This window comes from Cajanus cajan, chromosome 6 (genome assembly GCF_000230855.2).
Source record: "Cajanus cajan strain Asha chromosome 6, NIPB_CcT2T_4, whole genome shotgun sequence".
In the NCBI taxonomy this organism is placed as follows: Eukaryota; Viridiplantae; Streptophyta; class Magnoliopsida; order Fabales; family Fabaceae; genus Cajanus; species Cajanus cajan.
In genome coordinates this window covers 61,703,084-61,717,273 of record NC_138522.1, presented here as the reverse complement: position 1 = coordinate 61,717,273, position 14,190 = coordinate 61,703,084, and the positions used below count along the sequence as shown (strand labels likewise).

The window sequence follows — 14,190 nt, the reverse complement described above, 5'->3', positions numbered from 1 at the left end:
CTTTCAACAATTTTTGACTTTTATTTATTTATTATTTTGTATGCTTTTAAAAAAAAAATGATTGGATTAGATTTGAACACCCTTAGTAGCTTGTGGTCAAAGTACTATCTTGTTCCAAGGCTTCTCGTTTTTGACTTAAGAAAGTATCCATCTCTTCCCCCTACACAAGATCCGTGTAAGTTTTCCCGACTTGCTGAAGTCCGAGAAATGCAACAATGTAACTATTGAATGCCTTTTATTGTGGGTATATGTTATCTCACTTTTACATTGTTATTGTTCTGATAATAATTTTATTTTACTTCAAAAATATTCTTTAAGAGTTTGTTTGTGTTCCATTTGATGAAGACAATTCTCATTCTGGGAATAGAGGTAAGTTTGTTAGCTATATGTATCACTTGATTTTTTTTTTCCTAGGGTTTAGTGATAAAAGATTTTGATCTTTGTTTGTGGTGGTTGTATTAATTGTTGGATTATTTATTTATTTTTTACTTTATTTAGAAGCACTTGATATAAGCTTGATTTGATTTTAAAAAGCGTTTAAATGTATAAGACAAAGGTGTGAAATTTATGAATTGAAAATAAATTTCGAAGGAAAAAATATTTGTTTGTGTGCAAAAGAAAAAAAAATGATTTGATTCAAAGTTATCAAGATGTTGTGTTATATCATGTGGATAACAATTAATATAGACTTTGCTATGATTGTCATGAATAACATAATTCAGATCTTGAGTTATGATTTGCACGGTGCACCAAAAGCAAAACAACCCTTCACTAAAAGAGAATTAGTTGTTAATGAAATCGAAATTTATTTTTTGTGGCTGTTATTTAATAGCAATAACTCAATTGCCTGTATCTCTTGGTTGGGCCAAAACTTTAATGGCTAAAGAATAAGTTTAATATATTTGTAGACTCTATTTTTTTATTTATAGAATTTTAATAAGGTTCTTAAACTTTTAAAAAAAATATAATTAAATCTTTAATCTTTTTACAATTTATAATTAAACAGACAACCTTTATTAGCCTTCTCGCATTAGTCCCAATTCAATGCACGCTCACCAAATGCAGACTTATACTCATGATTCATGAATGTATGATCATACTATCCTATACATCATCAACATATAAATAATCCAACATCACTACAATTATTTTGATTCTTGATACTGATTGAATCGTTTTGATATATTGATCCTGTAGTTCTGGATATCGAATAAATTCTTATTGTCAGTTGATCATATCATACATTTATTTCATAATTTTCTGGTCTTTGCATTTAGAGTAAGTCGTCATTCATTGAATTTGCTTTAACATATTCATTTGAGGTTAGTTGTATTAGAATAGGTATTAATTGAAAATTATTATCAGTACCGAGACAAATTGTTTTAAAGTTCTTCAAAGAGGTCTTGAAAATGATTTTTTAAAATATTTGAACTAGTAAACTGATATCCTTAATTTCTCTTCTTTTTATTTTATTTTATTTTCCTCCAGCTTAATACAATGTAAGAATTTAGAAAGAAAAAAAGGGGAAAGAAAGTCCATTACACAACATGAAAAAGAACCCAGTGTTCAAGGTTGGCTAGGCATTCAACACAGTAGCTAACCTGTCTTGTACAGATAACAAATATATCTATACACTATTCGGGCTTTGATGTAATGGCTAAAAATAAAAGTCTACAATGACTCCAGAAACATCGTTTTGTTTTGGCTTAAATAGTTAATTTAGAAAATCCTCTATATTAGAAAAAGGAAGTGATTTACTCATATTACTCGAGAACACTAAATACAAGCAAACTACACTTGGAGATAAAATGAAGGCAAACCTTGATCATTTGGTTTCACATTACCTTCCGAAATAAAGTTTTGTTACAACACATAATTAACTTGATTTATTCGTGCAAGAGAAATGCCTTTGCAACACGCGTCAATCTCAATTTTCTACTTGTTAATGGCAGGAAATATTTGCTTTGCTACTTGCCTTATTCTCTGGTGCTTATCGTTATAAGACCCACCCTGCATGATGCAGAGATATCTAAGCGAAACTTCTGTCCAGAATTCAGCATTTGTTCATATCTTCCAACTATATTTTCACAGAATAGAGTAACATAGCAAATCCTATTGATGCTATTATAGTAATGTAATTCAGCAGGTAAAACATAATTATCAATTATCATTACTTTACCCTCCTAATACCATTGCCGATCTATCTCCTAAACTAGTGACCGATCTTGTTCTTAATCCCGTGACCGATCGATAATGCATTATAGATCGGATGCCAACAGACATGTCGTGCATGCAATAATGATTCGCCTAAGGTACCAGATAGGATGTACCCTCATAGGCTTACAGGCCCATGGCCGATTTATTTGAAACCAGTTATCTTCAATAACTATTGACTCATCATAAATCTAGGTTACAAGATAAAATATGTATCGTTAAAAAAGTCAATCTAAACAAACCAAGGGATACACAAAATAATGATAAGCAGTTATAAAAGATATAAGATAATTGGACTAAAAAATAAAGACAGACCCAAAGATCCAAATTAATAAGATCGAAAGATATCACCCACTAGTATATAATGCTATGACCAAGAAAGAAGAGAGAGGTTTACAACTCGAGAAACATTAATAGAGTGAGAAAAACATTTTGAGTGCTGCGGTGACGAGCCAAATCTTGTGGCTGGAACAACTATTATAACAAACTTTGGAATTTTCCAAGCAACCAATTCCCTAACTACAAAACAGACAATCCCCAATGCTATAACAAAACTTTTAATTGTCATCAGCATCAATTTCCTATTAGCTCTCTCATCTGAGCATTTTCTCAGAGTGCCAGTGCTGGTTTACATGCTATGTAAATGATATCTACAATCACTAAATGTTCACCTAAGGCCTCTTGCTATGGAACTATGGTCTACTTTCCTTTTGTTGCCCTTCTTTTGACCTGTGGATTTTGTGAATCAGCCGCACTTTTAACAGATTTCTTGCCATTCCTGACAATCTTCTGAGTCAATGCCTTAAGTGAAATTGTAACATCCAAAGGAAGAAGCACCTCTTCCAACTCATGCCAATCAAGATCTTCTGAGTCACCATCTTCATAGTGAACCCTGTACCACCCGGAATCTTTGTCGAACTCAGTTACTATACCTGAGTAATATCTTCCCATAAACCACTTCCGGACTTCCCTCCCCTCAAACCATTCACCCAAACCTGAAGGCACATGTGTTTCAACTTTGCATGAAGCATTATGGGGAGCAACAGTGCAGTCACTGGGGATTATGTCAGGCACCCCATTAATTACAATAGCAGGTTCTCCAGGTAACTCATGAATCCCTGCTGCTGAAGCATTTGACTCCTGCTTAATTCCTTTGTCTTCCATTTCAAAAATTCTTTCCGGAAAACCTACAGAAAAACATTAAACAATAAAATTATATAATATATATGAAATGATAACCTTGTGTCTACACTCCATAGCTTAGGGAAGGAGATTGTGGCTAAGACCACGACTTAACAAAATTACTGTTTGACAAAATTTACCAAAGAACTAAGCAGATCACATAAAACATTTCAGTTCCTGCAAAACAACAAGCACGAGTACAACATAGGATACAAATACAGATATGTTAACCACCGGAATATGGTAAATTCTAAAAACATACGAGATGACGTGAACATAATACAACATACACAATTAATCTAAAATTAACATAAAATAAAAACATAAATCACAAGAGAATTCATGTTTAAAAATGAGTATGCATCATTGTATAAAAAATCACTAAGGGGTCCTGAACCACATTATTCCTGATCAATTTCTTCATGACATATAAGTAAATGTTATTAAATTTCTTTCAATTTGTATTGGTATAAATCAAGGTTTTACACTGCAGTCGCAACTGTTTGCAATTTTGTTGCCTGGCTGCAATTGTGGAGACCTCAAAAACCTTGAGAATTCGACGGGCAAAATCAGCAGGCTGTTTTTCAAAACCTTGGTATAAATGTTGAAAAATAAAAAATAAAAAAATTATAAAAGTAAATCTAAAAGTGTTTGAAAAATCCGTGCATCTGACATGTTAGAAGTGTATATATGCTTCTTAGCAGCAAAATTGCCGTGAATTGTTTTATTCCAGAGCCAGGACAGAGTATTGCAACATGTTACTTCCAACTTCAAATATCTTAATGTAAAAAAAAAAATCATATGAATTACAGAACCTAAAATGGATGCAAATCTAGCAAATCATCAAATTGTTTTGATTTCAGTTCACTAGATAGCCTCGACCTCGTTAAATCGCGTTTAGATTCTATGTCATATTATGTACTAAATTTGTGTGCCGTGAATGAATTAAAGGGAAAAGAACGCACCGTATCGCAAAATATTGATTTCTTTTGGTTGAGTCAGTGCCCGAGACGAACGTTCTGCTGCATCACGTTTTGATTCAATGCACGCCCTGCTGCCTATGGATAGTGTAACGATTCAAAGGCTGAAACTTTGAAAACCCTAACAAGAAGTTGGTGATAGGAGAAGCCAATACATATTCTATTTGCCAGGATTAAAACGCACGCTTTCACTCAATTTATTTATTTTTATTATAATTTAAAATAATTTTTAATATATATATATATATATATATATATATATTATAGAATTTTTTTTTTGATATGATATAGATTATTAATTTTGTGGAGATAAAAAAGGTGTTTCAATAGTTGGTATTGCATACAAGTATGAAAAAAAAAATTGTATGAAACAATGATAAATATAATTTAGAATAATTAAAATAAAATAAATTTAATATTAAATACATAAAATTAAATTAATATATTTATTATATAAGAGATAATTTTTTTAAAAATAATGACAAGAATTAAAAAAAATAAAAATAAATTATAAGTATACGACTAAAATATGCATATTAAATTAAAATTAAAAAATATATTTTAGTATAAAAATTAAAAAGTAAAATAAGTAAAATTATATTAACTAAAAAAATATTTTAACTATTTTTAATACATAAAAATGATAAATATAAAATGATATCTCGTGAGAAGGGAATGACATATTTAGATCCAATGTGCACTTAATAATTACAATTTAATTTAATACTAGATCTTATTACTTTTCGATTATCTTAATTACATAAATTTTAAGATCAATTCATATATTAATTACGAATGTCTTTGTTATGTGATAATATTTTTAGAAATTTTTATTATTTTTTCACTTATGCAATGTACATTTAAATGTTTGTTATATATAATAAAAATTTATAATAAATTATATATCAAATAAATATTATATTAAAATTAATATTTTTAAATATATCAATTATATTTTAAATTTATGATAAACAATTTATATTGTAATATAAAATTAATTTATTTATTGATAATTTATTTTAAAAATATTAAATTTTAATTTATAAATAATTATGATAAATAAAAATTGAATTAAATAAAAAATTAAAAAAATCTCTAAAAATTTTCTTGTTGGATTTAAAAAAAAACATTTTCAAGAAATTTAATATATAGAAATTGATTTCTATATGATTTGACTTAATAAAAAGTATATTTATATACTCCTTTTTATTAAAAAAAAAACTAACACCTTCGCATATATTTATTTTTTATTTTTTATTTTTTAACTGTTTGCTAGTATTTTAATTTGATAAAACTATATTATGTATAGTATTATTGACACAAATATATTACGAGTGTAAAAAAAATTTACACTATTAACCAATTATAAATTATGATCAATAAAATTATTTAAGTAATTAATATAGAAGCTAATAAAATTAACATAAACAGTATTGTATGATCAGATTACAGTGTAAAACATCTTTCATTATATCAAAACGTATTATTTATTCATAAAAAATAAATTAATCGCCACTATTTTTTCTTCATTCCATCAATGGGGTTATTAGTGTTAGACTGATCTGTTTTTGGATTAATAACTGTTTGAATTGTGCAACATTGACTAATAAAAAATTAAGTTTGAGAATTAATTTAAACAAGTTTGGACTTGTAAGAAGGGCACATAATGCCCCCAATATTGGGTTTTATGAAATATGCCAAAACGGTGTCGCATAAAGTTGATTCTGAAGTATGAATTCCAGTTCTGGGAATACAAATTGGCTTTGGATTGGGACATCAATAAAACCTACCAAAACATTTATTGATAAATGTTTTTAAAAAAGTAGCATCAGTCATCCGTTGTAGTCTAGTTGGTTAGGATACTCGGCTCTCACCCGAGAGACCCGGGTTCAAGTCCCGGCAACGGAATAATGTATTTTATTTTATTTTTTTATTTGTGACTAAATAAATAAGGACCTTGACAAATGCTATGTAGTGACTAGTGAATGGAACTTGTTAGGAAGGTTATATATATATCTACTTTTTGAGTACAGCTCAAAATTGATTTTTTTTAATGAATAGTTCATAATTAGTTTTATCATGTAAATTTATTATAACTTTAGAAATTTCAGTTCTAGATCTCATAATTTTAGTTCTAATAGTCTCTTGTATTGAATGGTCTTTATAAGTGATATCTTGACCATTTGAACTTGTCATTTAAGTCACATTTAATGCTAATATTATTTTGATCAAGTTTAGGTCGACTCATGAGATTGAGTCGGGACAAAGAACGGTAATTAGGGTCATTTGATAAACATCTTGATAACTAATTTGTGAGTGATCTATCTTGACTGTAATATCGGGAGGATACACAACCCCTCAATCTCAAGTGATGAGGTGCGAAGAAATTTATGACAAATGTTTCGACATGCGAATCAAAAAGAACTTATCTTAGTCATAATACTTGAAGGGTATACTAGTCCCCTATTTTGAAGTACAAGGTGCAAAGAAGCCGTAAAAAACATTTTTTGTATTTCATCGTTTGTTCGAGACTTTTCATAATATTTTTGAGATAGTACATTTGTCTCTTAATTTATAATATATAATATAAATTATATTTTAGATTAATTTAAGATATATAATTTACATTGTGTATACAATCTTTAATTGTTCATAGTTTATTTTAAAAATATTAAAATTTAATTTATAAATAAATATGATAAATAAAAATTTAATTAGATAAAAAATTTAAAAAATCTCTAGAAATGCTTCGTTAAATAATAGCCATTAAAAATATCTTCACACAAAATAATTATTCACATTTAATATATGAAAATTATTTTAATTCATAAATAAATATGATAAATAAAAAAAATTAATTAAATAAAAAGGTAAAATAATATCTATAAATACTCTTATCAAAAAATAACCCTTAAAGATACTTTTGCATAACATAATTTGTAGCGATTAATATGTAAGAATTGATAATGAGTGATGATACGTAGTTAATAGTTAAGTTATCGAATAAGAATGTATAGCTGATTTGCATTTTTATCTAATAGTAGTGATGATATGCCAACAATTCAGTATTATCTAATAAAAATGTATAACTTTTTTTTAGAAAAATATAAATATAAATATATAACTAAAGTAAAGAATTTTATGCATTCAATTGTAGCTACCAAATATTGTTATATGGTACCGTGGTTAAGTTTTAATTGTCCATTGTCATATAATGACTTAATTAATTAAAAAATCTGAAAGTGATTTGAGTTGTATACAAGTTAAAAATGTTTCTAAAAGTTTTATTTTTATTTATTATTATTTTAATAAAAAATACTCTATTTTTAATAAGATTATTCTCATAAGCACTTTTAAACTCAAACAGGCTATAAAATTGCAAATAATCTAAATATTATGGTTAAACCTGAAATTAAATTTAAATTTTGTTATGTATATATTTGATCTTGTAACAATTTTTAATCATTAATATTCTAATCAACTATTATAAAGATACTTTTTTCTTTAAAATCCATATCTCCATCTCACCTTATTACAGGAGCCAAATCCTTGTTTTGGAATCTTAATTAACATTGTTTTTTATTAGGTGCATAGTAGTTAGATCTTCACATGCTATGCCTGGTGGAAAGATATTTATTTTAAATAAACAGATGAACACTACTCGACAATCCTTACCAAAAGGTTTACATATATATGAAGATGAAAACTCATGATGCATGGCAGCAATGTTGTTAGCAATTGTGACGACCCTACTAAAGGATGTGTCCCTTAGATAGAAATGGAGTGGTCCATGCAAAATGTCAAATAATAAAGGTGGAACTTTAAAGTTCTTTGTGGCATTTAGGATCCGATTACATTAATGTGATTTGGTGGAAGGCTTTTATGATTAACCTGTATCAGAAAATCAAGTACCAGAAAAACACTGCCACTACTGCTAACCCTTTTCTTTGAGTGCAATGCAAGCCTAATACGAAACCTCATAATGGCAATTTATGGTTCAATGTTATTTTAATGGAAACATGAATTTGAAAAATTCCACTACTAATTTCTGGAATGCATGCAAAGTTTGGTGCGATAATAATGACTTGGGCCTACCCGCCCGTTTGGTAAGTTGTACATACTTCTCTTCTCTTCGTGTTTGTGAATACTGAATATTGCAAGCTGGGAGTAGAAAGGATAATTATGATCCAAAAATTCTAGCATCTTTTAGAAGTTAACATCAGAGGATTATAAATATTATTTTCTTTTAATCCACTTATATGTTTTTAAGATAAAATTGTGATGATTTGACAAATATCAAAATAAATAATATTTATATACAGTAATCTTAGTGATTGAACTGATATTATTTTCTTTTTATGTAATATAATAACATAATTGATTATGCTAGTTGACAATCTTAAATCCGATTATTTTACACATTTTGTCTATGTTCTTGTGTATACTATATTACATTAATAATATATTTCAATATTATTAATATTACTTATGATACCTAATTTATTTATGTTTTACTTACATATTTTATTATTTTAGTAGCATATTGGAATATAGTGCCTGATATTACTTACACGATGTTATATTTGTCATTAATTATTTTCAACTAACTTCATTTGCATGACAATCTCTCCTTTGAAAAGGTATTTTTGCAACCTATATAACTCTCATAAACTTTCATATAATTTCTCATAAATCATTTCTATTAAGCAGAAATATTTTTGTTAAATCTTTTCTAATATTCACTCTTCTCCCCTCAAATTCCTCTTAAATTCAGCCCTGCAAAGTGTTAAGGTGGTAACATACTCCAAAGTAATTGATTTAGATAATTACTTTTTTTTCCTGCGTCGCCTACTAAATTTTGCTCATTGGTTATTACTATACTTGAATTTTTCTATTATTAATTATAAGTTTAGAGGCCAAAGAATTTTTTGAAGCTAGAGATATCACCCGTGAGACAATATAATATTAAGGAGACTTGAAGGGTGAAAAAACTAATGAGTTTTAGGCATTAACTTTTAAATTGGATAAAAACATATTTTAATGCATATTCTATTTTCCTTAATTTTCAAAATAAATAATATAAAAAAGTGCAAATGTACAAATATGTTTTTTGTGGAGAGAAAGAGACGAAGTTCAAGGTGATCACGTGGCCGTGGCTCTAATACAGAGCAGGGAGTGGAACTGTGGAGTGTGGAAGATGGATAAAATAAGTTGATCTCATTCTTGGAAGTTCAAATTTTGAATTTTAGGTAACAATAGAATAAAATAAAATGGGTCTAACTCTCTCTCATATAACGTACAGTAACATTTAAATATTCCGGAGTTATGTTGTCTGTCGGTATATCACGAAATCGCTAACAATGTGTGTCTCTGTGTCATGAGATGATAGAGCATACCTGCAAAACTCGAAGTTTTCAATACGTTTTCTCTTTCCTTTTTTTCATTTGTTTTTTGTTGAGCAGGAATACAGTTTTTACCCTGCACGAAGTAAGCATATGATATAATAAATATCGTACTAATAAGGTGCACAAATGATTAATATCGTTGCTCAGAGTTAAAAGTCTTTTAACCTTGCCATTTTTAATGATCATGTCTAACTCGAGCTTAATAATAACCAAGAAGTTGACAATTTTGGTTGAGACAGGATCAACAGTTAAATATGAATGAAGATGAATTCCAACCATGTTTTACCATTTATAGTATTTCGATATACTTTTCAATCTACAATCAATTCTATTTATGTTATATTTTTCTATGACCAATTTAAATTATGTGTTTTTAATGTCTTCATATGGTAGTTGGTGTAGGACTAATTTAGCTCACATGATGCTTGTTAGTATATGACTAATTTAAATCATGTATTTTCAATGTTTTCGCGGGACAATCATTGTATGATTGATTTTATTCATATTGTGCTTGTTAGTATACAATCTATTCAAGTTATACATCTTCAATGTCTTTGCGTGATAGTTGGTATACAACCAATTCTAGTAATGTTGCACTTGTCGGTGTATAGCTGATTCAAGTCACGTATCTTCAATGTCTTCATGTGACAGTTAGTGTATGGTCGATTCTACTCATACTATGTTTGTCAATGTACAACTGATTTAAGTCACATATCTTCAATGTATTCACGTGGCAATCGATGCATAATTGATTTTAATGAGGTACTTGTTAGTATACAATCAATTCAAGTCATGTAACTTCAATATCTTCACATGATAGTCTATGTACGATCAATTCTACTCATGACACACTTATCAGTGTACAATCGATTCAAGTCATGTATCTTCAATGTTTTTGTGTGATAGCTGGTATACAATTGATTCTACTCATGTCGCATTTGTCGATTTATAGCCAATTCAAGTCATGTGTCTTTGAGTCAAGTTTGTAATGTTGAGTAATTGTTGTTTGACAGATTCAACAATCTTAGAACCAATAGATTTGCCGATCCTTTTTTTTTTCCTTTTAAACCATTTGTTTCCTTAGGTGTGGTTATCAAAAAAGTTTTATCAAAACTCCATGGTGGGCACCAATGTTTTGATATAAAACCTAGGATTGTTCTATCTAGAGCATAAAAATGAAATTATTAAAAGAAAAAAAACTTAATTTTCTCTTCTTAATCGTAGTCTTATATAATAATTAAGTTATATCTTTTGATCTTATTAAATTATATTTGTCTTTATCATTTAATTTATTTATTTTATATTTTCATAAAATTATTTATCATGATAATTTATTTTTATTTTTAATTTGTTTAAATTAATATTTTTAATAATAAATATATTATTTTATAGTCTTATACATCAAATCTATAAACTCAAAAAGATATAAATTTATTGTGTAGATCAATCATTATTAAAATGATTAATCTCAAGTTAATCTATTACTGACCTAAGAGGTGGATTGACGATAGACTTAGGAAGTTACAATTAGAATTAATCTCTTCCATTAAATTAATCTATTGTTTGTACATAAAATTATATTATAATATTCATATAAAAATTTGATATTGCTTTTTTCTTGCAAATAAATGTTCTGTTGCACAACACTGATTGTCATATTTTTGAATGTGTACAATTGTATAATATGAGTTCACCTTTCGAATAAACCAGAATCACTACCTTTCCTTGTTTAATAGTATATATAAAACAAGGGTGATAGCGAAAAGAGACGCTTTCAGTTCTGATTTGAATCCGTGATCATAGACAGCATTCGCTGTTGACTGCCAACACTCAAAGATGACAACTTGCTACGGCCAAAGGACAGAGAATGAGCAAATAACAGCTGCTAATAGCAAGCAGGGTCATGCATGGAGGTTGGTTTCTGAATTCTCTCTCTCTAACACACATTCCTCTTTGAAATGGGTTATCTCACTGGCAAGAAAAAGAAAAGAACTCACGTTGTTCAACTGGTTGTTTCAGTGACAAGAAAATGGGAGGACACAATGGTTTGAATACTTTAGAGTGCCTCAGAGGGAGATTACTAGCAGAGAGACAGGCTTCAAGGGTAGCTAAAGAGCAAGCAGAATCAATGGGAAACAAGGTAATTTTCATACATTGTTATCAGACAATTTAGATTTAGAATCTGAGACTGATCTAACTCATTTCATTCTTATTGAAGTGACTCTAATATTATCTTAAAATGAAAAATTAAGTATAACTCATTTTTATAAAATCAATTTATATGATGAAGATTGTTTTACTTATATACTCTAAATTTTTTACCTGTATAACTCTGACGTCATTTTAAAATGTAAAATTGAATATAATTCATTTTTATAAAATTAATTTAATGTGAAATTAAATATAATTTATTTTTATAAAATGAATATAATTCATTTTTATAAAATTAATTTAATGTGAAATTAAATATATTTATTTTTATAAAATCAATTTATATGATGAGATTGTTTCACTTATATACTAAATTGACCATTTCACTAATCAATGACATTAATTTCAGTTTATTCTTGACCAACTTTATATTTTGGAATTTTATTTCTCTCTAAAATTGAAAAAGAAAAAAAATCTTGGGTGGTTTACAGTTTGTTGAGCTGGAAAACAAGCTTAAAGAAGAGATAAAACTAAGGGAAAAAGCAGAAAAAAAGCTCAAGGCTTTAAAGAAGAAGCTTGAATGTTTCAATGTGTCATCCCCATCATCAGGGCAATCTCATTCGTCAGGGAAATGTGAAAGTTCTTGCGGATCTTCCTTATGTAGTACAGCTTCTAGAGATTCAGCTGCAAATGAAACGAAGCTTCATGCAGGAAATCCAGCTTTGTTAGAAAATGAAGTTCACAACCATAATGTTGCAGAAGAATATGTACTCTTTCAGGCCCACAATAGTCCACTCATTACCAAAGATTGTGGTTCTCAGTTAAATGATGCTTCAAGTTCAAATTGTAATTCAGACCCAATTAACTTCTTCCCTCAAATTCCGGGCAAGACTCCAAATCAAGGCTTAGATAATTTGAAGAATGGTGAAAACAGGTATCCAATCTGAATCTGGAGTCATTGCATTTGGTGCAAAATTCGGATCATATAATTGAATTTATTGGTTGATTTCGTTTGGCTCTATGTCAGACTTTCACTTTCAAGCTCAAAATCATTGGAAAAAAGGTTATAATTCTCAGGGTACCGACGGTAATAGCTCAAATCGAAGCCTCACTCAAGCTTTCCCTGAAAATATTTGTCATGATCCAAATCCAAGATAATGGAAGCAGGTATTCATTTGAACATGCGGAGACATTACATTAGGTATTAGTATTATATTAGACGAATAGTTTTTGTCCTTCAATTTAATTTCTCTGAAATGGTTACCAATTTTGAAGTTGGGATCTGTTTCAGGCTTTCTGGTTTAAGCTAAAAACTATCAAAACTCACTGATATTGGTTGCTGTGACTTTTCCAAGCAACATAACAGGCCACTTGTAATAAAAACCATTTAATGGAGAAGAGTACTTGAAGCTCTGGATGCAGTGAGATCAAGTCCAATGATTAAAGTTGGCCCAAATTAACTTGCATACTGAGATAGTAATAATGCTAATTTGTTTACATATTAATGATCGATGTTTAGAGTAATTAATTTGTTAAAAATAATAGTTAGTTCTTGCTCTCTTATTCGTTGAGCACAATCCACTTTGGACTCATCAAGATAGAGTAACTTGCATCTCATCTCACTTTTCTGAAATGAATGATAGGTGAGAACAGCACATGCGGGCCTTGGTAATAAGCAATTAAGATCACTAGCATAGAGAATTGATGGTTTGTAACTGAACAATTATACTCGGAGGACTTGATGGTTTGTAAACTGAACAATCATAACAAGGGAATTTTGTGATTTGCTGCTTTAGCATACGGGCCACTTAGCAAAAGTCACAAACAATCATGCTGTACAAAGATGCCTACATCCATGGATAATAAGGGATCGAATTTTTGTTATTGTTGTTGTGCATGTTATCCTCAACTAAGAGTCATAGACTATACCTTCGAAGTATAACAATCTATTTAAGACACCGATATCTCTTGATAAGCCTTTATCTATACACAAATATGAAAATCAAATCTCTAACTACATATTTAAGGAGTATAATTATCAACCAACTTTATTGTACCATGTTGGTGGGATCAAGATTTTAGTAATTATGAGTTTATCTTGATTATTTTCTTTTTACTATATCTTGTATAAGTCTGTGTGTGCGTGAATATTTGCTTAATTGATATATGTGTAAGTACATATAGATCTGAGATAACTATTATTCATGTACATTCCATCCAATGTCATTCCTGCATATTTGTAGTCATATTTATAATTT

The 14,190-nt window shown here is 28.7% G+C and overlaps 2 protein-coding genes and 1 non-coding gene across 5 annotated transcripts; 2 read left to right on the top strand and 1 right to left on the bottom strand.

Annotated features, from left to right (window-relative positions):
* Positions 1–2,511: 2,511 nt before the first annotated feature.
* On the bottom strand, positions 2,512–4,551 carry LOC109797145 (dirigent protein 17). The gene is made up of 2 exons (XM_020357075.3): positions 4,362–4,551; positions 2,512–3,401 (listed from the first exon to the last, which is right to left on the bottom strand). The coding sequence occupies exon 2, from the start codon at positions 3,376–3,378 to the stop codon at positions 2,914–2,916; it is 465 nt and encodes a 154-aa protein (XP_020212664.1). The 5' UTR covers positions 3,379–3,401; positions 4,362–4,551; the 3' UTR covers positions 2,512–2,913.
* Positions 4,552–6,211: 1,660 nt separating this feature from the next.
* TRNAE-CUC (transfer RNA glutamic acid (anticodon CUC)) lies at positions 6,212–6,284 on the top strand. Its single transcript has one exon. It is a non-coding gene; the product is annotated as a tRNA-Glu (tRNA).
* Positions 6,285–11,464: 5,180 nt separating this feature from the next.
* On the top strand, positions 11,465–14,190 carry LOC109797779 (uncharacterized). Of its 3 annotated transcripts, none has more exons than XR_002239734.3 (5): positions 11,465–11,694; positions 11,801–11,921; positions 12,424–12,866; positions 12,960–13,099; positions 13,224–14,190. XR_002239734.3 is itself a non-coding variant. In XM_020357914.3 (4 exons), exons 1-4 carry the CDS (start codon positions 11,618–11,620, stop codon positions 13,000–13,002), a joined length of 684 nt encoding a protein of 227 aa, XP_020213503.1. In that variant the 5' UTR covers positions 11,465–11,617; the 3' UTR covers positions 13,003–14,187. The 3 variants fall into 3 exon arrangements, 1 of the variants encoding a protein (XP_020213503.1); XR_002239733.3 differs by having other exon boundaries at positions 12,960–13,133; positions 13,224–14,189; XM_020357914.3 differs by having other exon boundaries at positions 12,960–14,187.